At 33.0% G+C, this 26,504-nt stretch overlaps 5 protein-coding genes and 1 long non-coding RNA gene across 11 annotated transcripts; 1 reads left to right on the top strand and 5 right to left on the bottom strand.

The window, feature by feature from the left end:
* Positions 1–656: 656 nt before the first annotated feature.
* Positions 657–6,722, bottom strand: LOC140667112 (uncharacterized). Its single transcript, XM_072894801.1, has 9 exons — positions 6,151–6,722; positions 5,611–5,947; positions 5,160–5,390; positions 4,975–5,088; positions 4,747–4,902; positions 1,532–1,762; positions 1,345–1,458; positions 1,115–1,270; positions 657–937 (listed from the first exon to the last, which is right to left on the bottom strand). Exons 1-9 carry the CDS (start codon positions 6,417–6,419, stop codon positions 887–889), a joined length of 1,659 nt encoding a protein of 552 aa, XP_072750902.1. The 5' UTR covers positions 6,420–6,722; the 3' UTR covers positions 657–886.
* A 937-nt stretch (positions 6,723–7,659) lies between these two features.
* LOC140666716 (odorant receptor 10-like) lies at positions 7,660–9,841 on the bottom strand. The gene is made up of 6 exons (XM_072894209.1): positions 9,564–9,841; positions 9,026–9,362; positions 8,502–8,729; positions 8,329–8,442; positions 8,100–8,255; positions 7,660–7,984 (listed from the first exon to the last, which is right to left on the bottom strand). The coding sequence occupies exons 1-6, from the start codon at positions 9,818–9,820 to the stop codon at positions 7,934–7,936; spliced, it is 1,143 nt and encodes a 380-aa protein (XP_072750310.1). The 5' UTR covers positions 9,821–9,841; the 3' UTR covers positions 7,660–7,933.
* Positions 9,842–10,698: 857 nt separating this feature from the next.
* Positions 10,699–14,168, bottom strand: LOC140666718 (odorant receptor 4-like). Of its 4 annotated transcripts, XM_072894212.1 has the most exons (6): positions 14,079–14,165; positions 13,429–13,810; positions 12,418–12,648; positions 12,064–12,177; positions 11,136–11,291; positions 10,699–10,838 (listed from the first exon to the last, which is right to left on the bottom strand). In XM_072894212.1, exons 1-6 carry the CDS (start codon positions 14,150–14,152, stop codon positions 10,788–10,790), a joined length of 1,008 nt encoding a protein of 335 aa, XP_072750313.1. In that variant the 5' UTR covers positions 14,153–14,165; the 3' UTR covers positions 10,699–10,787. The 4 variants fall into 4 exon arrangements, 3 of the variants coding, with proteins under 3 accessions (XP_072750313.1, XP_072750314.1, XP_072750312.1); XM_072894213.1 differs by lacking the exon at positions 10,699–10,838 and having other exon boundaries at positions 11,002–11,291; positions 13,429–13,795; positions 14,079–14,168; XM_072894211.1 differs by lacking the exon at positions 10,699–10,838 and having other exon boundaries at positions 11,002–11,291.
* Positions 12,643–15,172, top strand: LOC140666719 (uncharacterized). Its single transcript, XR_012046824.1, has 3 exons — positions 12,643–12,747; positions 13,398–13,852; positions 14,105–15,172. It is a non-coding gene; the product is annotated as an uncharacterized lncRNA (long non-coding RNA).
* On the bottom strand, positions 15,165–17,494 carry LOC140666714 (odorant receptor 82a-like). Its single transcript, XM_072894205.1, has 6 exons — positions 17,063–17,494; positions 16,585–16,942; positions 16,128–16,361; positions 15,918–16,031; positions 15,556–15,711; positions 15,165–15,414 (listed from the first exon to the last, which is right to left on the bottom strand). Exons 1-6 carry the CDS (start codon positions 17,314–17,316, stop codon positions 15,364–15,366), a joined length of 1,167 nt encoding a protein of 388 aa, XP_072750306.1. The 5' UTR covers positions 17,317–17,494; the 3' UTR covers positions 15,165–15,363.
* A 3,960-nt stretch (positions 17,495–21,454) lies between these two features.
* LOC140666758 (odorant receptor 4-like) lies at positions 21,455–26,402 on the bottom strand. 3 transcript variants are annotated; one of them, XR_012046836.1, is made up of 8 exons: positions 25,475–26,402; positions 24,916–25,267; positions 24,355–24,582; positions 24,159–24,272; positions 23,500–23,655; positions 22,477–22,679; positions 22,059–22,160; positions 21,455–21,666 (listed from the first exon to the last, which is right to left on the bottom strand). XR_012046836.1 is itself a non-coding variant. In XM_072894278.1 (7 exons), exons 1-7 carry the CDS (start codon positions 25,729–25,731, stop codon positions 22,139–22,141), a joined length of 1,332 nt encoding a protein of 443 aa, XP_072750379.1. In that variant the 5' UTR covers positions 25,732–26,402; the 3' UTR covers positions 22,022–22,138. The 3 variants fall into 3 exon arrangements, 2 of the variants coding, with proteins under 2 accessions (XP_072750379.1, XP_072750380.1); XM_072894278.1 differs by lacking the exon at positions 21,455–21,666 and having other exon boundaries at positions 22,022–22,160; XM_072894279.1 differs by lacking the exons at positions 21,455–21,666; positions 22,059–22,160; positions 22,477–22,679 and adding an exon at positions 23,348–23,398.
* Positions 26,403–26,504: the final 102 nt, after the last annotated feature.

The following is a 26,504-nucleotide window of genomic DNA, read 5'->3' as shown; positions in this document are numbered from 1 at the left end:
GTTATTTGACATGAACCAAACATTATTTGTTAAATATGTGTCTGTCGTACAAAAATGCAACTGTAATTTTGTAGACAATATTTTTTCAACATAATAGAACTCATTATATATATAAAATAGGAGAGAAAAAAATAGACAATATATGAAATTAATTTTATATAATATTTTTTTTGTATTTTTTGTATAATCCTGTTTTCTATATATGTATGTGTGTAACCCTGTTTTTTATGTATATATGTTTTGTATATTTTTTCTATACGTGTATATCACCTTGTTTTCATTTAACCTTTTCTTCACGTTACACCTTTAATCATAAGTTTGAAGAATTAAGTAAAAAATATCTTGGAAAAGTATTGTTAATAAGTAGAAAAATCACTACACTTTTTATCTCATTACATAATAATTTTGATTACGTAACATATACAAAGAGAAAGTTGTAATATATAATCAACTTTCACAATATTTTTAATATTGTATATATGTATTTGGATATGTGTATATGTATATTGTATATTGTGTATATATTATATATACTTCTAATTTATTAAAAGATATACATGTAAATTTGGAATCTTGTAAAATAAACGCTTTGGCTAAATTAAATACATTTATTTTGGTTTTTATCAAAATCGACAAAATACATCGATTGAGGCCCAATATTGTATTTATAGCTTTCTGTTTATGCACTGCAAGTAAAATAAAACTGTCCGAAGAATCGATGCGAAGAACCGACACTTCTCATCTACACGTGCATACTTGATTTATTAACCTCGTCGAGTCTCTCCGAATAGGAAAATTGTTAATCGTGTAAGCGGTTGGCGGTAATAAAAGAGTGCTATATCTTCTGCACGCGAGGCCGTAAGCGGCGGCTAATGCACAATGTACTTCAATACATCGCATGTAACACCGACACATATGACGCTGATGCTTTCACGATCTACAACATGATACATATGCACAATTACGGTTGACATTCACGAATATCATGCAGCATGACCGGAAAACGTCACTCGGTTGTCAAAACATCAATCATAATAAGATGCGCACAATTGCATGTATTAAAAAATATCTATAGATTTTCGTAACCAATTTTATTATGTGACTAAACTCTTACGTTGGCAAATTGCTGTAAAGAAAGATCTACAAACTTTCCCGCCGTAAGTGTCAAGTGCTTCTGCGATCGTACAATCATTAGAAGGACATCTCGATTCTGATTCGGATTCCATTCGTACCAAACAGATTCATATACCGCGTCACCGATCATTCTGCTCTGTAATGTAATTTAATAAAATTGTCCTAGAATAGTAATCTATACGTTTTTTTTAGCACGTATTGCATACTAACTTTTGTGCTGAGATACTCTCCGACGAAACAAAATATAAATGCATCTAAGCAGATGACAAAATAAAATAATACAGATTTTACTAAGATTATCGATCCTCCCGGGACACCGATTGACTAAAAATGTTGAAATAATCTTGTGTATTTCAAAAAATTATTACTAAAAATTTTGTTACTGCAGAATACTCACAATCACAATGAGAAATCCTAGACAACAGATAACCAGAGTGTTTGAGACGAATTGCATCAGCGCGATGCTTGAGAAGAGACTTTCGATATTTTTGGAGAACAATATAATTCTCTGATGACGAACGATCAACATCTTCATGATACTTTCGGTGACACTCCGCTCGATGTTCTTCCGTGTGATTTCATTCAACTTTTGTCGCACTATATCGATCTGCCCACAGGCGTGAAGCACCTAAATCATGGCATGTGCTCGGTACAATTTTATGGCTTATATTAAAAGCATGAAATATTTTATATAGCTTGTATTATTAATTTATTTCCTTTGGATTGAAAAAACAAATAATTATTAATATGTATTTGAAATTTTAATCTCGTTTAGAATTTTTTTCATCGGTCATATCTGAGCCATCTCTTTTTGCAAAAATATCGATAAATTATAAAAAAGACTTACTAGTGTTATCAACAAGGAGTTCAACACACCTACTGTACTAGCTGCGCTTGTCTGATGAACAAACTGTATAATTAAAACAACTATATACACTAATGTGTTCTTAATTTCAAAAGGTAACTCCATTTTGAGAAGGAGTTCTCTATCATCTGTTTGGTTGCTACTCTTATACCTAAGCAGAGTACCGGTAGCGTAAAGGAGAACCGACGTCGCGTACATGGTGATTATCAAATTGGAGAACCAACGAGAGATGTAAGCTATTCTGGTCATTGTGTACTTTTCCGAGACGTCGTGTCTCGTCCAATCCTCCACTATGCGCGCTATGATTTCGCTGAACAAACTATAATATTTTAAGAAATATTGAACAGCATATATAAAGCTGCAACATTGATTATTTTGCGAAATTACAAATCGAAGCAGAGCATAAAATTTATTAGAGAATTAGAGAGATAGAGAGAGAAAAGGAAGTTACATTTTTTACAATTTACAACCTTAGATCTAAGATATAAAGACTCGGAATCTGCTCGTTTTGGAAATCGTACTTACTACTACGAGAAAGCTTACTGAGCGTTAAACACGAAAATAATCAGCTTGATAGACAGAAGGCTGTAAGCCATAGTTGCGCTCAATACATCCATCAAGACAAAAAGATCCTCGTCGCCAAAATGCATTATCAAGTATCGGTACTGAAAAGTCTGAAATACTGCCATCGAGGATATGCACAAGATTCGGCGCAAAATTGCGTATGACGTGTCCGGCCATACGCCGATTGCGCGTAGACCGAACTTCACGGAGTTACACACAGTATTCATCGATCTCATCTCGTTACTCATCGAACCGGAATAAATCAGACTTACGATAGCACTAATTTTAATTCAGTTTCCTTTCTCTTGTCGGTTCACATTATACGAATAAAATTATAATACAGACAGAATTCGCACTAGACCGAAATTATCTACTCGGATTATTACGACGTAACTTAAGTATTTTGCGTTGAAACTACAACGTGATTGCACGTCCAATCTCCTAAGGTCATCAGTTAAAAGAGGAGCCTTGAAATTTCCGATTGCAGTATAACTGTAATTCAGTCGTGGGTGAATATAATCGATCGAGAAGTTTGAACAAAACTGTAAAATTTTCTTTGGAGCACTCGAGTAACTCCCACTTCTACTATAGTCGATCAGTAAAGATCGTTTATTACGCATTTCCGTCGTAATTATTTCCAATTCCGCAATTCCGTCCGCAATTATTTTAATCTTGAAAGTCGCATAAAAATATAAACCGATATCTCTCCAATGATTATAGTGGTTGCAAAAAAAAAACAGCCCCGTCAGTGCATTCTGTCGTGTGTAACGCTCGGTCACTGTCATTTGCATTAAAAATGCAAGACAAACGTTTACCTCGCTACATACTGAAAGACCCGTGCCTCGTGCTGTACTCGATTTCATAATTCAAGATAATTTTAATAGTACAATGGACGATACAAACGACTAAATATCGTAAATGTAAAGGCCAATTATAATTATTCATTTTAACTTGGCTATCCACATCTTCTGGGTAGAAGACTATTAGAAACTTGAAAGATTAATCATCCCGTTATCAAGTCGTTTTTCTAAAACGGAAATCTCCTTGTGGCGACAACCGAACACAGCTCCTGTTATTTGGCATGAACCAAACATTATTTGTTAAATATGTGTCTGTCGTACAAAAATGCAACTGTAATTTTGTAGACAATATTTTTTCAACATAATAGAACTCATTATATATATAAAATAGGAGAGAAAAAAATAGACAATGTATGAAATTAATTTTATATATTTCTTTTTGTATTTTCTGTATAACTCTGTTTTCTATATATGTATGTGTGTAACCCTGTTTTTTAAGTATATATATTTTTGATATTTTTTCTATACGTGTATATCATCTTGTTTTCATTTAACTTTTTCTTCACGTTACATCTTTAATCGTAAATTTAAAGAATTAAGTAAAAATATCTTGGAAAAGTATTGTTAATAAGTAGAAAAATCACTACATTTTTTATCTCATTACACGATAATTTTGATTACGTAACAAATACAAAGAGAAAGTTGTAATATGTAATCAACTTTCACAATATTTCTAATATTGTATATATGTAATTGTATATGTGTATGTGTGTATTGTATATTGTATATATATATATATATATATATATATATATATATATATATATATATTCTAATTTGTTAAAAGATATAAATTTGGAATCTTGTAAGATAAACAATAATTAAATGCATTTATTTTGGTTTTTATCAAGATCGACAAAATACATCGATTGAGGCCCAATATTGTATTTATAGCTTTCTGTTTATGCACTGCGAGTAAAATAAAACTGTCAGAAGAATCGATGCGAAGAACCGACACTCCTCATCTACACGTGTATACTTGACGAGTCTCTCCGAATAGGAAAATTGTTAATCGTGTAAACGGCTGGCGGTAAAAGAGTACTATATCCCTTTGCACGCGAGGCCGTAAGCGGCGGGTAATGCACAATGTACTTTAATACATCGCATGTAACACCGACACATATGACGCTGATGCTTTCACGATCTACAACATGATACATATAAACAATTACGGTCGACATTCACGAATATCATGCAGCATGACCGGAAAACGTCATTCGGTTGTCAAAACATCAATCATAATAAGATGCGCACAATTACATGTATTAAAAAATATCTATATAGATTTTCGTAACCAATTTTATTATGTGACTAAACTCTTACGTTGGTAAATTGCTGTAAAGAGAGATCTACAAACTTTCCCGCCGTAAGTGTCAAGTGCTTCTGCGATCGTACAATCATTAGAAGAACATCTCGATTCTGATTCGGATTCCATTCGTACCAAACAGATTCATATGCCGCGTCACCGATCATTCTGCTCTGTAATGTAACGTAATAAAATTGTCCTAGAATAGTAATCTATACGTTTTTTAGCACGTATTGCATACTAACCTTTGTGCTGAGATACTCTCCGACGAAACAAAATATAAATGCATCTAAGCAGATGACAAAATAAAATAATACAGATTTTACTAAGATTATCGATCCTCCCGGGACACCGATTGACTAAAAATGTTGAAATAATCTTGTATTTCAAAAAATTATTACTAAAAATTTTGTTACTACAGAGTACTCACAATCACAATGAGAAATCCTAGACAACAGATAATCAGAGTGTTTGAGACAAATTGTATCAGCGCAATGCTCGAGAAGAGACCCTCGATATTTTTGGAGAACAATATAATTCTCTGATGACGAACGATCAACATCTTCATGATACTTTTGGTGACATCCCGCTCGATGTTCTTCCGTGTGATTTCATTCAACTTTTGTCGCACTATATCGATCTGCCCACAGGCGTGAAGCACCTAAATCATGGCATGTGCTCGGTTCAATTTTATGGCTTATATTAAAAGCATGAAATATTTTATGTAGCTTGTATTATTAATTTATTTCCTTTGGATTGAAAAAAACAAATAATTATTAATACGTATTTGATATTTTAATCTCGTTTAGAATTTTTTTCATCGGTCATATCTGAGCCATCTCTTTTTGCAGAAATATCGATAAATTATAAAAAAGACTTACTAGTGTTATCAACAAGGAGTTTAACACGCCTACTGTACTAGCTGTGCTTGTCTGATGAACAAACTGTATAATTAAAACAACTATATACACTAATGTGTTCTTAATTTCAAAAGGTAACTCCATTTTGAGAAGGAGTTCTCGATCATCTGTTTGATTGCTACTCTTATACCTAAGCAGAGTACCGGTAGCGTAAAGGAGAACCGACGTCGCGTACATGGTGATTATCGAATTGGAGAACCAACGAGAGATGTAAGCTATTCTGGTCATTGTATACTTTTCCGAGACGTCGTGTCTCGTCCAATCCTCCACTATGCGCGCTATGATTTCGCTGAACAAACTATAATATTTTAAGAAATATTGAACAGCATATATAAAGCTGCAACATTGATTATTTCGTGAAATATCATTGCAAATCGAAGCAGAGTAAAATGCATGTGCAATAAAAAAGTTATATTTTTTTAATTTACTATTATTTAGATCTAAGACATAAAGACTCTGCTTATTTGCTAAGTTACTACACTTAGTTGCAAGAAAGCTTACTGCGTATTGAATGCAAAAATTGTCAGTTTGATAAATACAATGCTGTAAGAGACAGTTATGCTTATTACGTCTATCAGGACAAAAAGATCCTCGTCGTCATAATGCATTATCAAGTATCGGTACTGAAAAGTCTGAAATATTACCATCGAAGATAGGCACAAGATTCGACGCAAAATTGCGTATGACGTGTCCGGCCATACGCCGATTGCGCGTAGGGCGAACTCCACGGAGTTACACACTGTATTCATCGATCTCATGTCGTTATTCATTGAACCGGAATAAATCAGACTTACGATACGATAGCACTAATCTTAACTCAGTTTCCTTTCTCTTGTCGGTTTACATTATACGGATAAGGCTATAATATAGAAGGAGACAAGACTCGCGCTACCCAGGATTATTTACTCCGTACGGTTGTTACGATGTAACTTAAGTATTTTACACTGAACTACAACACGGTTGCACGTTCAAACTCGTAAGGTCATCGGTTACAAGAGGAGCGTCGAAACTTCCGGTCGCAACATGTTCGACCAGTCGTAATCCAGTGGATAAATATATAGTCGGTCGAGAAGTCTGAGTGAGACTGTAAAATTTTCTGTGGATTAAACTCGAATAACTCCCACTTCTGCCAGACCGACCAGTAAAGATCGTTCATTATGTATTTGTAATTATTATCATTACTTGGAAGTTGCATAAAAAAGAAAATTCATTACCGATATCTCTTCAATGATTATAGCTGTTGCAAAAAAAGACCAGGCGAAGACGTCTATGCATTTTCTCGTCTACGTATCGCTTGGTCGCTATCTGTCATTTGCATTAAAAATGCAAGACAAACGTTCACCATCACGTGCTGAAAGACTTGCGCTGTACTCGGCATTATAATTCCGTATAATTCAAATAACACGATAAACGAAACACACAGCCAGATACCGTAATTGTAAAGACTCTAAGAAAAAAAGACGATGACACATCGCATCAATTTGTTGCGACAAAGGGACTAGTGTGAGGATCGCAGGTGCTGTACATGGTTACGAGAAAACCGTACAGTTTGATGTTAAATGACAAAAGCATAGGCAACAAAAGGTATAGATTTTTGCCGAACAGCGTTTCAAAGTCAGGCGAGAATAATACTGGAAGACAGTTTTTGCGTAATATCGTGCTTTTAATCACAAGCTGAAAAAATTTAAATTTAATATTAAATTATATTAATGTTATGAAATTATGTTTAGAAAAAGCACTGTTATAATATTTTTTTACACACACACACACACACACGCATCTATATATATATATATATATATATATATATATATGTATATATATATATAAATTGTAATTTTATTTCAAGAATCTGGAATTCAATTTTAAGACTTTTACCCTTTACACTCTTGTCAGCACTCAGTTATTTGTATTGCTACTGTATTCGAAATATTACGAGTGCAAAGGGTTAATTAAAATAATTTACCGGTGGGTAATTAAATTGAAAAGAGTTTTTGCTTGAATGCTTTTATTTTGGCGTTTACTGAGTTTAGTAAAATACATCAATGGAAAAGTTTAATGTTGCAATTATAATTTTGTCCCTACACATTGTAAAAATTATTGCGAATCGATGGTCTTCAAACGATGTATTCACTGCTCTTTTGCATGCGTACATTTAATGTAAAACTCCGTTTTCGAATAGGAAAATTATTAATCGCGTAAACGACTGGGATTAGTAATAACAGTATATCTCTCTGTACGAGAAGAGATATAAGCGGCGCACACAAAGCACGCATTTAAACTTTTAATACATAGCATGCAACACCGACACATACGACGCCGAAGCTTTCACAATCTGCAACATGATAAAAGCAGTTACGACCGTCGCGAAAAAGAACGGTTATCAAAATGTCATTGATAACATTTTAAATGTTCCTAGTCATTTTCATTACAATTTATTGAATTCTTACATCGGCAAATTGCTTGAGGGAAAGATTCGCGACCTTTCCGATCGTGAGTCTCAAGTGCTTCTGTGATCTTATTATCATGAGAAGGATATCTCGATTCTGACTTGGATTCAATTCGTACCAGTTCGATTCGTACACCGCATCTCCAATCATTTCGCCCTGAAACGCACGATAAATTCTTCTCACGAGGACAACATTGCAATATCTGCATTACATTATAGTTTATACTGACTTTTGTACTGAGATATTCCCCGACGAAACAATATATGAATGCCTCCAAGCTCATGACGAAGTAAAAGAATACGGATTTTATCAACATCATCGAGCCACCCGGTACACCGATTGACTGTAATTTTCGAATGCTTTGTGTTGCCCGAGAAATTTGCCTTACTTTATTATACTTACGATCACGATGAGAAATCCTAGGCAACAGATAACCAAAGTATTCGATACAAATTGTATCAGCGCGATGTTCGAGAAGAGAGCTTCGATGTTCTTGGAGAAAGAGATAATCCTCTGATGTCGGACAATCAATGTTTTCATGATGTCTTTTGTGACGTCTCGTTCCTTTTTTTCATTAATTTCACTGAATTTTTGCCGCATTATATCGATTTGTCCACACGCGTGAAGAACCTGCAATCAGCGATCTTAGTTAATTTTATTTAATTAAAACATATAAATAAATACTTTTTTGTCGTTTTAATTTTTTAGTAAAATTTTTTTGTAATATTAGAATTAATATTTTATTAAAATTTTTATCATAATTAATATTAATTATTCATTATATGTCTATTATTTGTTCGCATATATTTGAAATGGCTTAAAATGATATGAAAATTTATTCTTTTTCTTGCATCTTGTATCTAATAATTTTTTTGCAGTTTTTTTTTAATATCGATACATAAGTGATAAAGCATAATTATACTCACCAATGTTATTAGAAAGGAATTCAGTACACCCACCATAGCAGCTGCGCTCGATTGATGAAGGAACTGCGTAATGAGCACTGTCACATATATTGGCGTACTTTCAACTTCAAAGGGTAACTCCATCTTAACAATGAGTTCTCGAGGGTCAGTTTGATTGTTGCCCTTCTGTTTAAGAAGTGCACCAGTGGCGTAAAAAAATACCGATATTGTGTGCGAGAAGATTATTATATTGGAAAACCGACGAGAGGTGTAAGCCATCCTGTTCATCGTAGACTTGTCCAAAATATCGCATTCTTCCCAGTCCTTGACCACGCGTATTATGATATCGTTCAGCAGACTATGATAAATTATTTAGAGAGACATTGAAATATGTAGTTATATGTGATAACATGACTCTTATCGCGGTGAGTCAAGGGTAAATTTTATTTGAATAAAAAAATGATGTTTTTTTTGCAAAATTTGCAAAGTAGAGGATCACATTTTTGGCGAATTTAAGTTTGTGCTCACATCAGTGTGCATCGCGATAGAAGGAGCTTACCGAGCGTTGAACGCGAAAATAATCATTTTGATAAGCAGGAGAGTGTAAGCGAAAGTTACGCTTAGCGCGTCCATGAGGAGCGAAAGGTCTTCTTGTCCAAAGTTTACGATCGCGTATCGATACTGAAATATCTGAAACACCACCATCGACGATATGCTGAAGACTTCGAATAAGATTGCGCATGGTGTACCCGGCCATACACCGATCGCGCGAAGACCATATTCCACGGAGGGGCTCACAGTAGTCATCAATTCCATCTCGTTCTTTATTGAATTTAAATAAGTCAGTTTTATACGATTTTCTTTCTCTTTCTCTTTCAGTGTAGCATCAATCGCGATTTGTCATTAATTTTGATAAAAATTCCTATTTTCTTTCTACATTATTGACATCTAGATACAGACGTTAATTTGCAATATGTAGGATTTTATTTAATTCTAATAAATTGATGGTTCAAATATTTTCAGTGGAAATTATGACACGCTGACGGAACGTTAGATTTAGCAGTGTCATCGATTAGAAAGAAAACATCGGAACATATAGCATAATCGATAGTTCTGATTCAGTCCACGATCAGTTGAGAGGTCTCAGCGAAACTGTAAAATTCTACCAACTCAGCGCTCGAGTAACTCGGCCCCACTTCGGTCAGCCACCGTTAGTTATTCTCCGCGTATTTTCATTGAATTTCTTACTGTCTCTTAAAAGTCACGAAGAAAAATTATGAACTAATGTCTCAATAATTGCCGCGATTAGAAAAGAACAGATAAATACGAAGGCACCCTCGTGTATGCATCACTCGGTGTCCGTTATTTGCATTAAAAATGCAAGACAAATGTGCGCCGAATGCACGGCAGTAAAATGTGTGCGCGCAATACTTGGAACTTTCGAGTGGCAAAAAGAAATGAGAGGCAGGAATTGTGAAGCATAAATTTATAAGGAAAAATCGAAAGCGTGAGGGATGAGAATTCTCACGACAGGAAGTCCCTAGAAGATCCGCGCACAAAGACATCTATCTATCTATAAAAAGTGCGACGCAATTATCAATTCTCTGTTAAGATATATTGATGTAGTTTTTACATGTGAGAGATAATATCTTATAAATCGATAATATTCTTGGAACGCCATTCAATTGCTAGAATCGCGAGAAAATCGTTGCGTTTCTCTTGTAGCTACAAATATACATGGAGGGGATATTCTCGCTTCTCTTCTACTATATTCGCTATATCTTCAAGACATAGCATGCAGCACGGAGACATAAGACGCTGATGCTTTAATAATCTAGATAAAATAGAAGAAATGAAAAATAGAGATTTGTGCTTTGTGCGAGTCAAGTTCTTTGTAAAAATTTAAAAAGGAAATCTGATATAAAAGATTAAAAAAACAAGAAGAAATTGGAACTGTGTTTCTTACATATGTACTTCAAAAATATATATTATCTCTTTTATCAATGATTTGTGAATTAAATTAATGGAAAGACAGATTAACGCAACACGTATTTTTTTTTTGAAATAAGTGCAAGTTTTATACTGCCAGATACACAGTAGAGAGAAATGCAATTCTCCAAATGCATCTTACTGTCGTGAAACGTTCTAGAGAGAGATCCATAAATTTTCCAATTGTAATAGTCAACTTTCTCTGCGATCTCAAAATCAATAGTAATAAAGTACGACTTTGCGTGGGACTCGAATTGTACCACTTCGCCTCGTACGCTGCATCGCCGATCATTCTACCCTGCAATGATTATTAATAAGATTACAGAAAGAGCTCCGAATTATTAAATATAAATAAGTAAGTAAGATAGAGGCAATAGGAGCGAGGAGATGTGAATCAAAATTATAAGTTTTTTATATAGGTGATGTGTCGCAGGTATATTGACATTAAGTACATTAGTAACATTCTATACAAAGACGGAAATTTAAATAATTTTTTATTTAATAAAAGTTTTATATATTATGCTGAAAAGGATTCAAAATATGAATCGAAACGTTCAGATTTTTATTTAAATTTCCGTCTTTGTATAGAACGTTACTAATGTACTTAATGTCAATATACCTGCGACACATCACCTATATAAAAAACTTATAATTTTGATTCACATCTCCTCGCTCCTATTGCCTCTTTCTTACTTACTTATTTATATTTAATGATTATTAACTTTAATTAAGAATTATAATAGAGAAAAATATAGCGCTAAGCTTTTAAAAGCTTACTAAAATTATTTGAATTATTACTTCATACAATGTATTAAAAAGTTTTTATATGAAATACTCTAGATAATTTTTTTATTACAAAAAGTACTATAAAAAAAGTTATACTGACACAGAGAGTTGTAACAAAAGCACGCTTGTAATTGAAAAACACCAAAATTATTGTACTTGCATACGATTTTTTTCACATTATAATAATTGTATCAAAGCATTGTTGTGTTAATTGTGAATATTATGAAATAGAGAATATGAAATTTTTATAAAAAGGATAATATTCGTGATTATATCATTCTGACCTTGGCGCTGAGATATTCGCCAGCGTAACAAAAAATGAACGCCTCCAAAGTGATGACAGCGTAAAAAAAGAGGGATTTGATCAACATTGTTGAGCCTTGCGTGTCGCCTATCGACTGTAACATGGTCGAAAATAATGCATGTCAAATGTTCTGAATGTCGGACGAAATGAGAATACTTTAAAACCCAGATATGAGTGCCATCAATTATTTTGGATATTCGAATATCGAGTATTTTGACATTTTATTGCATATCGAGGAGCCGTCAGTATCAAATATAGAAATGTTCCATGTATATATAACGGCAATTTAATATTATTTGCATTTATTCGTGCATGTTACAAAGCAATTGCTCACCGTTACAATTAAAAATCCGAGGCAACAGATGACCAAAGTATTCCACAAAAATTGCATTAAAGCTATATATGAGAATAGAGTCTCAATGTCAGCTGACAGCGCGATAATTCTCTGATGTCGACATATTAATGCCTTGATAGTCGTGGCTTGCAAGTCGAACGCGTCGTCGTCTGAAGAGATTTCTACCAACCCTCGGCACATAATATCGATTTGACCACCTACGTGAAGAATCTAAAAATAGCGGTCAACGCCCTGCAGTGTGTTCCCGATATCGTCATAATTCAACGCAAAGAATAACTTTACCAATACAAAAGTTTATTAATAAAAGAGGTAACAATATAAATTAATAAGAGAAATTTGAACTATCTCTCTCATAGAATTAAATTCCTATAATTAATATAATTATAATTAGTATTGTGAATAAAAGAAAATATATATGTGCGTAATACATTATATATACATAATTATATATACATATATATATATATATGTATAAATTTTTATTATAAAAGAGGTTAAGAGCAGAAATGTAAAGAGATTTATATTGAATTTATCGATTAGGCTCACTAGAATATTTTTCATTATCCATAAATGAAAATCCAGAAATGAAGTAAATGAAGTAACTTATTAAGCGGATGAATAATATGGAATATTCATTATCTCGAACAATGCAATAACAAGCGATAAAATCCGATTGATTTATTTTATTATTCTGCTAAACTCTTTATATAAATTATGCATTTCTATCAGGCGGTATAATTACGCGATATAGTTGGCGTAATATATTAATTCAATCATAAATAATTTAGAAATTAGATTCCAATCTGTGTCTCTAAATTTTAAATAAAGTATAAAATAAATAACTTCTTTTTTTGCATTTTGAACAATTGCTTACACGAAAAAAAAAAAAACAAAAAATAAAAAATTTACACAGAAAAATAGAGAGATGAGCTCTATATTTCCGAATTTTTTTCTTTTAGATTCATGTCGATTTAAACCATATTCACTCACCAGCGAAACAATTAACGCGTTCAATACGCCGACTATCGTGGCTGCCGCGAGCTGATGAAAAAACTGCGTGACCATGACGACCTCGTAAACTGGGGAGACATTGGACTCGAAGGGTAGTTCCATCTTAAGAAACAGCTCCCGCTCCGGCACCACGAGCTGCACATCGTCGGCCTCCTCGTTGGTCTCGTCGGCGTGGGCAACGAGTACGCCGGTGCCGTAGAGAAACACCGACATCGAGTAGAGACCGATGATCAGGTTGGAGGACCGATGCGAGACATAGACCGTCCTCGACATCGAGCAGGCGGCCCAGTCGGTTGCGCACTCGCTTCGATCGCGAGCCATCATCGTCAGGATATCGTAGAATATCCTACAAGAAACAATTCTATCAGAGAGATCAAGAATACAGAGGACGGATTTCTTCGTGGTGAGACTATTTTAAATTCTCATTAATTTTCATACAAACGAAAAGAAGGAATCCTCTATTTTTCATGACACTTGACATGTGTTAAATTGTTCGATACACGTGTTAAAATGTCATATGTAATCACATGAGTCTGATCATTATTTAATTATATTTTTTGCATAATATTATTTATTTATTTATTTTATTTTTATAATTTTTATGTCGTTTTTATCAAATGACAGCTCACCGTCGATTGATCCAGAATATCATAAGTTTCAGCAACAGCAAGCTATAGGACATCGTGGTGCTCAGACCGTCCATAAGATGCGACAGATCGTCAGTTTGGACGTGTATGACAAAATAGCGATACTGAAAAGTCTGCGCCATCGTCAGAGTAATCATCCAAAAAGCGCGACGAAGGAAGGCGTAGGACGAGTCGGGCCAAACGCCGATCATGCGGAGACCGATCTCGATCGAACGACTGACAGTCCCGTCGAGGATAGTCGAATCGATCTTCGTGTCCATTCTCAGTGTTCTGCCTTTGAATGGAAACGTTTTCGACCGAAATGTCCCTTTACATCGATACCGCCTGCAAACTTTGAAACTCTGTCGAGAAGCCGACCATGTATCTCGTGCGGCAATATCGAACACATGGATGAGCACGCGAGATGAACGCGAGTGAATACAAGAGGATCGCTGCGCGTTATCGACTCCCCACCTTCGTCGTGAACCAATAGGAAATATTCACAAGATATTCCTGACGGAGTGAAATTGCTGGACGAGTTTGTAACAATAGAAGTAATAGAGGTATAAACGTGGATATAGATAACGAGGAAAAAAAAAGCTAGAACACTCGATTCCTAGGATCACTTTGAATCTAAAAAATTCAAGAGTCATGCGAGACCTTTGGAAAAATCGTGCGAGATAATTGGTCGAATAGATTGCTTTAAAACGGTACAATGTAAAGAAAATGAGCCCCAAGTGGTCCGAGGGAAAAATTTAATTGATACGTCCGGATCGTCGAGGGATAATTATTTACAGCGTGTATATGTCACTTAGTGAACGTGAGTGATGGAAAAGACGAAATACGATGTGCGTATAAATTCGATTTAACATAAATTTATAATATATTTATTGTTTTTTTCTTATAAATATAAAAAATATATGAAAATTAAAAATGGATTCTACTAACGTCATCGATAGTATGAAAAGTAAGTTGAACATATAAAATATGTTTGAGAATACCTTTCGAATACATCGAGATAAATCGAGACAAATCGACATTTTCTTCGAAACGATTACGTTATATTGTATTTATCCGTCAAAAGAAATGTATTTTTCTATTAATTTATTTCTACATCTTACATAAACTTTATTTATATATATATATATAAATATATAAGTATAGAAGAGAACAGCTCCCGCGCTTTTCAGACAAGCTACATATAATGCTACACTTGTTACTGTCCGATACGTCAGTAACCACGATGGATGCGCTTGGCACAAGTAATTGTTATCCGCTGGTCTCTCGTTTAATACATCGCGTGCAGTACTGACATATACGAAGCGGACGCTTTCATCACCTGGTCGAAATAAAACGATAAATTTCATTCGTGTAACAGACCGCGTAGGTATTTTATATTTTCCGTCTCGTCTTAACAAACATTAAAAAGCTCAACGTTCTGTCTGCTCTAGCATACATTCGCAAAGCGAAGAATTCTTACGCTCGTAAATCCTTCTAAAGAGAGATCTATAATGTTTCCTGCGGTGATGGTCAATCTTTTCTGCGACCTTAATATCACAAATAATAGAATCCGACACTCGGCGGGTGCCAACTTATACCAGAGCGACTCGTACACTGCATCGCCAATCGATTTGCTCTGAAAAAAAGGGAAAAATAAGAGATACAAATTTATCAATTTCGTCTAAATTTGATTTTGAATGCATTCGTTCGAAAATTTCTACATATTTGAGAAGCATTGAGCGCAAGAAAAATTGTACAAGAACTGTAGACGTTGAACTGGCCAAATTTATGAAAGAATAAAATATAACATTATATATGTAAAGTAAAATATTTCAAGCGGACCTTAGCGCTGAGATATTCTCCGACGAAGCAAAAGATAAAAGCTTCCAATGTTACAGCAACGTAAAAGACAGCGGATTTCAACAGCACTATAGTAGCTCCGTCCTTGGCGAGAGACTTTGGCCAGAGAATCGGAACGAAAAGATCAGAAAAAAATGTATGAAAAATTTAGCGTAAAGTTATATATTATGGTTAATTAATTAAACAACTTACGCTTATAATTGTGAAGCCGATGCAACATATAACCACTGTATTTGACAGAAACTGCATCAGCGCGATGTCGGAATAGAGCTCCTCGATATTATCCGAGAACGTTATTATTCTTTGGTGCCGAGTAATTAGAAGCCTGATATCCGAGACGATCGAATCACGCTGCGAATCTTCGTCGCAGTAAACCGCCAACAGCTCTCGACGAAGAATATCGATCTGTCCACTCACGTGAAGCACCTAAATGCATCTGTATCAATATAAATCTGTAGAAGGTAGGCTTTCGAATTATTATTCAAATATTCGAAAGATCTCTTCAAAAATATTCAAATGTAAGAAATACATAATATTATAAAGAAACAAACATCAATTTTAGCTAATGTTTGCAGAGAAGGATCTTTAAACTTATATTAAAGGATAAAATCGAGTCAAGTATTAGTTATGTTTTATCGGTTAAACTCACCAAAGTGATGATTAAGCAGTTTATCATGGCGACTAGAGATGCAATTGACACTACATGAAGAAACTGAGCGACCGCTAGAAGTTCGAAGAGCGGCGACGCGTTGACCTCGAAAGGAAACTGCATCTTTAGAGGCAGGACTTTCAAACTGTTATTGACATTCTCCTCAGGGCCTGCCGAATGTCGGCTAAAACTACTTGCGGAGTAACAAATCGCGGCGGTGGCATTGATGCTGATCAAGACGTTTGAGAAATGACGTGACAGATTGGCATTGCTCGACATAATACGCAATACCGTTCGGTCGCGACCGAGAACGTCGCTCCAGTCCTCGTCCATGGCTAGTAGGATATCGTAAAATATCCTGTAAAAAATCACTTGCGTACTTTGCATAAAAAAAAAAAAAAAAAAAAAAAAAAAAAAGAGAGAGAGAGAGAAAGAGAAAAATATTGTCCTTAACTGTTCAAAGAAGACTTCTCCCTACCTACGATGCGACCACAGAGATATCAACTTCAGGAAACCGGAGCTGCACGCCAGCGTGATGCTGAGCGCGTCGATGAGATTCGAGATGTTGTCGACGTCGAAGTGATCGAAGATGTACACGTACTCGAAGTACATAATGACCACCAGACTCGTCATGTACATGAACCAAGTAAAAGTCCCGTACGGCAAGCCCGGCCAGATCCCGACGAAGCGGAGGCCGAACTTGACGGAAGTGCTGATGGAAGTCACGTGCATTATCTCGCATAGAATCGGAACGTTTCTCGACGTCGGGAAGTTGAATGATTATCGAGTGAGCGAGGCTGCTTGAAAATTAAGCATGAGTCTCAGCGGAACTATAACTCCGGGGATCGCACTGAGTTACGCGAGACGATGATACGTTGGCTACGCGACGGTTTGGTCATTATTGATCAGCAATTACGTGACTGTTCTTTGCAACGGCAAAAAAGCGTACATTATTTTTACTCGATAATTATGGATTGTTGGAAAGAAAAAGCGTAATTTGAGGAGACATTACATTGAAAACGAAGGGAAAGAAAACGTGAATTATTAACTTAGAAAATGTGAGGTTTATTATGAGACATCGCGCATACTCAATAATAGATGCAACCATGAGAAAACTTGAAAAATACGACAGCAAAGAAAACGGAGTGTTGTAAAAAAAATTGTGCGAGTTTCGCCAACAGATCTAACAGAGTGCAATATAACTTAGAATTATACGTATCATAAATTTTTTTGCTCTTTAAATAAAAATATAAATTATATTTGCCATTACATAAGCGTTTTACTGTTATATATCTTAATGCACAAGATTATATAACATGCTAACTTAGATTATAAAAAATTTATTAATCTAAAATATTTACATTTAAAAATAATATAATTTAAAAGAAAATCGCATTTCTGGATAATATGTATTCTTTCTATAAATAATTCATTAATATCAAGTTTCTCTAATATTACATTGCGCTTGAATAAGCACCTACGTATTTCGAAAAAAAATTGCGTTTTATCGTAATAATTGATTTATCATATTTTTGGAAATAATTTTTTACTTCTTTTCTAAAACAAATATGCCACAATCGTCTACGAGTAATACATTACATACAAATAAGCAACAATTCTTGCACAATTAATGCATTGCATGCAACGCCATGATATACAAAGCATAGAAACTTTCATGACCTGCATATAGAGAGTGTGTGAATTACTATTATAAATATCGTGTGAATATCGTGTGCATAGTTACACGAAGGCCACGGAATGATTTGCATCATAAACTGTTTACACAGTCAGCTCTGTAAAGTTTGTTCGAGACATGTTTAATATCCATGAGCAGCATTTTGTATGTATAAGAATATAGATGAATCTTATCTCTCTGGTGAATCTCCTGACGGAAAGATCTATCATCTTCTCAGTCGTAATCTCGTCAATCTCTTTTGCGATCTCACGATTGCAAATAAAAGAGTTTGATACTGGCTGGATATCATATTGTACCAAACAGTAAATGACATTTACGAGATCGATTTACTCTGAAAAACAATCAAATTCAATGAATCGTAAGAGTGGTTTTTTTTCTAACAAGTTTAATTTAAAACAAATAAATTTACAATAGCACAATTTTATGAGCAAGATTAAGTGAGATATTTGTGTTATTTGTTAATACAATAATTTATTATAAAGCAAGAAAGATTGTCTGGTAGATAAAATATTTTGAGAAAAATTCTTTAAACTGAGATACTCTTTGTTGAAGCAGAAGATGAATGTTTACAGGGAAATCGCGACATAAAATAAAATGGATTTCATTAATATTACTATTCGTTGATTGTTATTGATGATATGCAAGACCAGACAATGTAAGTCGGTTATGTAATAGCAAAGCAAAATATGTGTTATTATTTTACGAAATATCAATGTCTAATGATGATTTATTTTATTTTATTATGTATATATGTATAAGACAATAGTGCATGTAATAATTACTAAATATTATTTTCAAATTGAGAAGTAATCACGAATTTTACTTACTACGAGATGATCATAAATCTTAGGCAGTAGGTAACCAAGGTGTTAGAACTGCATAAACGCAATCCAGAAGAAGAGATCTTCGATATTATCGGACAGTGCGACAATATTTTTTAATACTTCAAGATGAAGATTTTAATCTCCGGTGGAAATAAGGAATTTTAATAGCTTTCCGGCGGAATATTTCTATCCAATCTTGCCACGCTATATCAATCCAATTATACTCACGAACAATCTATGGATAGCTGAGTTAAAGTGATTCATCTTTACTAACGTACAGAAGCTTATAAAATGATCATTAATAGAATAGTAAAGCGCCGATTGAAAGCTATCAGTGTAACAAAGGAATTGGTTATCATCGAACAGACCAGAGAGAAGAGAGATAATTTATGGAGAAATTGGGCTGCCGTAATCTCGAACATGAGGGACTCATTAACCTCGAAAGGGAATTTCATTTTGACGCGAAGATCGAATCCGGTCCCGCGAGGGTCGTCCTCATCCTGCGCTTCCACATCCTTCGAGCGCGTAAAAGATAACAATCAAGGCTGATGGATATTAAAATGTTGGAGCGTCGACGCGATAGATTGGCATAGATTATCATCGGTATTATGCGCACGAGCTACAGCGGCCATACATTCTCTTCAATCTATCGTCGGTTAGAATCTCGTAAAACACTCTATGCAAGATGATACGAGAATATCTATTACGGCGATATGCGCAGCGTAAACAACGTGGAAATATAAAAGACACCTGAAAGATGTACGGTGAAAAAGGTGCATCTTGCGAAAATATCTTTACGGTACCTTTTACATTTACGTGTTGGGTTTCGAAGGAAACTCTTATAAACACGTCGGATTCGAAGTATAAAAAGACTCGCATAATGCTGCACAAAAAGTGTATCTCACAGTAAACGGTTTTGTTCTAGCGCATTCTAGGATACTGAAAATTAGAGAGAGACAGAAGCGGATTTATGGGAACAAATTTTGAAATTATATTCTTTCTTCTTTTACAAATTAATTTAATGAGTAACATAATATACGAGGCTAATCAAAATAAAAAATAATAATGTTTCTTATCGTTAAATCAAGGATGCCAAATTTTTCGAATTTCCGTCAAATCGTTTTCTATTGATCAACAGATGCATCAAAATTTAAAAACGTTACATAAATTATACTCACAATCTATAAGCATCTAGAGATCGTTCACGTCAAAGGTTTTTAAGATATATATATATATATGTATATATATATATTGAAAATATTTACATTCACGTATGGTAAATCGAAAGCTCGAGCTGGATCACCAAACTTATACGCTTATATAGTTATTTCGCGATTCTTGAAGCGAGAGATTTACTTCAAGTGGCTTATTATCGAGTGAGCGATGCATGTTATGCGAAACTCATATCGATTGATTATCCAATATGTCATCGTACGACGACAAGAAAACTGACCGATCGCAAAGAGAATGACAAAGTTAGACGACAGTTATCGATCAATCATAATTGCACGTTAAAGCGCCGGCTGTTCAAAACTTGGGGACAAAAACGATCAACAGGCTATCTCTTCAGTTATCGTATTCTCTACCGCGCAATATGATAACTGATTTCCTTCAAAAATGCAGATCCCTTTCCAAGTATACGCTTATTTGTATCTAATGGTCGTATTACCTGTAATATCATCGAGAAAAAGCAATTGGTGCAGAGAAAGAAATGGAAATCTTGAAATGGAGCAAAAATAAAGAAAAGAACATGAACTGACAAGAATTTAATGTCAGAAATAAAAGCGTGTATATTGCTTTTCTTTTCGAATAATATTACATCTTATTTTACAATAGAAAGTAGATCAACTAGTGATTAATATAATACTAAATATAATAATTTTCCATATTAATAAATTCCTTAAATAAATATATAAACTTTTTAATAACAGATTTTTTAATAAAGATTTTTCTGGAATAATATTCAATTTATTACAATCCCAATGATAGCAGTTATTTCATTTTGCATAAAAAAAGAATTTAACAAATTATGTAATAATTATGTAGGATTATTAATAAAAATTAAATATATTATATATAGTAGATAGAGAGATAATATATATAATAATAACAAAGATTGTGTCAAAGTTGATATTAAATGTTTAATTCGCTTAAAATAATATGATACATAAATTAGCAATATTTTTATGTGATAGTATTTACATTTAAATGAATAAATCTGTTTGCATTGATAAGCAAATATAAAAAAAATGCCAAATTTATTAATATTAATGAATATTCAAAATTAATGATTGACATGATAAAAATAGTCTAGACAAGAATTTGACTTCTGCTAAAATTTTAAGGACATTTTTCGATTAAGAGAAACTTATAATGCGTTATTATTTTTTTTCTATTAAAAACAAACACATCGCAAGCCTTTCCCGAGTATTGCGGATGACACATTGATACTCAATACAACATTGGCAGCAAAAATATTGAAATATTGGCTTTAGTTATCACGTTTAAGTGTCGATCGACATTACTGCAGTCGTGTCAATCGTTCTTCGTCAGAATTTCATTCTGTAATTTATTATTTATAAATTGGCCAGATATTTCAGTACAAATGCAAAACATTGGAAATAACATTTTCTGCGGGACATTGTTTTTTAATGATAAGCGATCGTAGATGGTGGTTCAAAATATTTAAAAAAAAAAAACCAAAAACGATGAATATTGATTGTATAAAGTATAAATGATTGGATATTTAATGACAATTTGACATTTCTTTTGTGTTTTTAACAAATATTTAAAAACATTTTCAGATTTACGAAAGGACTGGATCATCACATTGTTTCAACTATTCTTTACATTTATATATTACACGTTTTGCGCGCAACAAACATTTAATCATATTTAGCGCATTTAATCATGACGGCACGTTTTATCAAAGTTAAAAAGCAGTGCAAACTTACTGACGATGTATTCAGAGAATGCTCAGTTTGAAAAACGTCAAATATAATTTACAAACACGGTCGGACACCATCCACGTAATTCAAAATAAAGTTCTGTTAAATCTGAAATATATGAACATGTGTACAAGAAAATAATTGTGTGCACGCTTTACTTTTCTGATATAATTTTTTAAAAAGAAAAAAAGTCTCTCAACGTGCTTCCAAAAAATATGGAATGTGTAAATGTTCTTTTTACTCACTATACTTGTGCTGATGATACTCTTGATATATACAGATAAATAAATCAACGAGTGACCAAGTTTGGTCGAGCAATGTAAATTCTGTTTTAAACGATGGATTTATATATAAACTGTGTTATTCACGATTATCGTTTAATGATAACTCGAAATTTAATGGAGAATAGAGAACTCAGAATTACGTTAATAGGTTCCTGGTACACGACAGGACGAACATCAGCATCGGCATCTTCATCTGGGTTATTTTGCATAATACATCGAAATTACCTAACCATTCTCGAATGCTCAATATAGTGCATCCCCACTCAGATGACAATCGATCGTAATTATGTGCTCTGCATAGTCTAACAGCAATTCGAGATAGCTTATTATCCATCTGGGTGTCCTACAATTGCATCAAGATGATATACCTGGTCATAAACCAGAATAGAATTTATATCATACGACGAATGATAATAGTTGATTAATAATAGTTTTTCTACAAGTTAGCTGCTTTGAAAAATCAAATTCATGAACAAAAGCATAAATTTATTTCATACATAATTTTATATACTATTATTCATAGTATATAACATTCCGATTAAAAAGATTTGTATAACAGTAAGCAATCTTTTTTAATATTTTACAGAAAAAAACCTTACAAAAAATACGAGTCAAAAAAATCTCAACAATAAAAAAAATTAAATTGACTAATCACATCATTAAGGTTTAATGTGTTGCAAAAAATATATTACACACATACACGCACAAACTTTCCAACGAAAATTCAATGATATAAATAAGTTTGATAAAGACACAGTTTTTTTCCTCGAAAAGATTGTTTTAATACAACAGAATAATCAAGTAAAACCGTATTTATATTAAATATATTTTTAAATTTTGCTTCAAAAGTTATGTTAAATCATTGTAAACAAATTTATAAACAGAAATTATTACTTCATTAATAACAGTTTAAATATTTACTTTTAATAACAATTTTTAAATTAATAATTATGCTAATCTATTATATAATCTGGTTTTAATAAATTATTAATAATAATAATTTTGTTGATATTAATACATTGCATGCAAAACAGATACATATGATGCTGATGCTTTTATAATCTAAAAAAATTACAATATATATAATACACAAATATGCATATATACAAATTAATTGAAAAATAAAATTTTTATTAATTATATAATTAAGACGAAAAACTTACACTTGCGAAAGTTTCTAAGGAGAGAATTATGAGTTTCCCAGCTGTGATCACTAATCGTTTCTGAGATCTTAATATCATAAATGATATAACCTTTCCCTGACTTGATGATATGTCGTACCACAGTGATTCGTATGCTGCATCAGAAATAGATTTACTCTATAAATAATAAAAAATTCTGTCAAAAATGATAAAATATTTTTCATATTTTTTTATGTTTTCCAATCTACTCAAATAACTTTTTTTGTCTAAAAGACGACTTTTCTGTTAGTCTTGTTAAAATAAATTTCAAGTAACAAAACATAGTAATAATATAATATAATTATATACATAATAATAATATAATTAATAATATAAATGCAAAATGTATACTGTAAATTTTTAATGTACGTAATATATCGCTTTTAAAATATTAAACTTAATAGAGTATATCATATATTATTCATTTTATATTTCCAGTTTTTATTAATTAAAAATACATGTTTTGAGTAAGAAAATTAGAAAATTTAATTTTATATTTCTAAAAAATCAACAAAGTACTACTTTATTTGTTATCAATATATTAGAAAATGATTAATATGATTATGCTAATTATATATAGTTATATTAAAAAAATAATATATATTTACGCTTATTAGCTCTGAAATTAATAGTTTACTAACCTTAATGCTAAGGTATTCTCCAGCAAAGCAAATGATAAACGCTTCTATCATTATAGCAACATATGCTAAAATGCCTTTCACTAATACGAAGACACTGGTTTCATTATGAATGGACTATAAATTTTATTCAAAGAAAAATAAGAATAAATAAATTGCAATATCGATCATATATTGTGTAATTCACGATGATACTCACAACTGTGATGAGAAATCCTATGCAGCAAATAACTAAGGTATTCGCAGCAACTTGCATCAACGTGATAAAGGAGAAAAGTTTCCCAATTTGTTCGGAAAATAAAATGACTCTGTTATGCCTCTCAATTATCATTCCTAATGTAGATACGGAAGATTTATCATGAATATTCTTAGAAATAGTTTTGAAGCTTCGACATATGATATCGATTTGACCGCTTACGTGAAATACCTACAATATATTTTTTATTCAAAAGATAATATTAAGATAAATATTAAGTATAACAAGTATCTTTGCAGAAGACACGAGAGTTTATTATGTGTGCAAAAAACAGATGTGATAATTTCACACAAAATATTTAGTTCAGCCATAAAATTTCTCCAAGAGTAAAGCATAAATTTTATATATAGCAATATGCAATATAGAATACGAAGTAAAATTTACGCGACGATTTCTTTGAATCTCAGCTCTCACATCAATATTCATTTTTTGGGTCGTAAATTCTCTCGTTACACAGTCTCGATGGAAAATAAAGATACACGAAATTTAAAGTGCGAGACTTACCAGACTAAAGATCAATCCATTTACAATAGCGATAGCGAACGAATCTGACATCACATGTAAAAATAAGACTAAGACGAGCAACTCGAAGATCGGCGATTGCTCCGATTCAAAGGGAAATTGTGCCTTGACAGGAAATTGCCGCAAACTGTTATTGTAATCTTTTGTTAGATATACAAAACGAAACGCGTAATCACCCAAGAGATAAAACACCGAAGCAAATGTATTAAAACTCAACATAGCATTGGAATAAAAGTGCGATATACCGGCATTAATTGTCATTATATTCATATGATCGATGTCGACGCACTCGCGCCAGTCATTATCCATCGTGACTAGAAGTTGATGAAGAATGCTGCAAGTATTTTAATTAATCAAATAATTGAGAGACACACTCGAAAGAAACATTTTTTTACAAGATTCTACACATTGATGTTCGAAATAAAATATTCGAATTAAAATTGAAATGATAGCATGAGTCCATGCTTTATTTAAATGTATGTACAATACACATTAAAAAACTACATTACTTAAAAAAATTAATCATTTTACGATATCTTACCGACGATATTTCCAAAGACTAGCCACTTTAATAAACATTAAACTACTTTCTAAAGTCGAAGATAAGCCATCGACGAGATTTGAAAGCTCGCTAAGCTTAAAGTGCGAGAATACATACAGGTATTGAAAGTATTGTACAATCAAAATGCTTGACATAAGAAGAGACCAACAAATGGTAGAATATGGCACATTTGGCCATACACCAAAGCATTGAAGGCCGATTTTCAGCGCCGGGCTGATGGTACTCGTGACTATCATTCGTCAAGAATTTTAAAAACGCGAGGAAATAACAAAGATCAGTGTTGGCACATTTGTAAATGTGAACTGAGAGACGGCACTGTCCGTTTCTCCACGTGCACCCTCACGCGATGCATCCCCACTCAGGTGAATACGGATCAATCGCTATCATATATTTTTTGCGTAGCATAAATTATCCTTTATTATCCATATAAACACCCCGTAATTCAATTGTGAATCTAATAATGTGTATTTCGATAATGAAATAAAAAATATATCGCACGGTGAACAGTTGATAGTTTGTACGTCAGTTTTTTCTGAGCTTTTTTCTTTGATAGTACAATACCATCGACAAGAAAGCGAATATCTACAGAATTTTTTTGTCGTATCATGAAGACCGATAAACGTAGCTTTGATGAAACAATCGCAATTATTTGTTAAATATTCTAAGCGAACGAAACTAAGTTATGTTCGTAGCGTACAATTACAAGTCTTAAAAGTAATAAATGAGAGGAGGATTGTATCTTTGCGACCATAGAATCAATTGCTTAATAACGAATAATTTTCTTTGATGATTCAAAGAATAAAACTTTGCAGAACACGCAAATAGGGAGGAAAACTTGAAAATAAGAAAATATAGATCAATTCGACATATCATAGAAACTTATAGTTACAGATGTATTATATGTAAAAATATTACAAGCACAAATTGCATATAGACAAACATTCCAATAATTTACTAAATATGTGTTTGATGCAGTCTGAAGATACATTTCTTTTTTTCGGTAAGAATA

This window comes from Anoplolepis gracilipes, chromosome 6 (assembly GCF_047496725.1).
Source record: "Anoplolepis gracilipes chromosome 6, ASM4749672v1, whole genome shotgun sequence".
NCBI lineage: Eukaryota > Metazoa > Arthropoda > Insecta > Hymenoptera > Formicidae > Anoplolepis > Anoplolepis gracilipes.
This window is presented reverse-complemented; position numbering and strand designations above follow the sequence as displayed.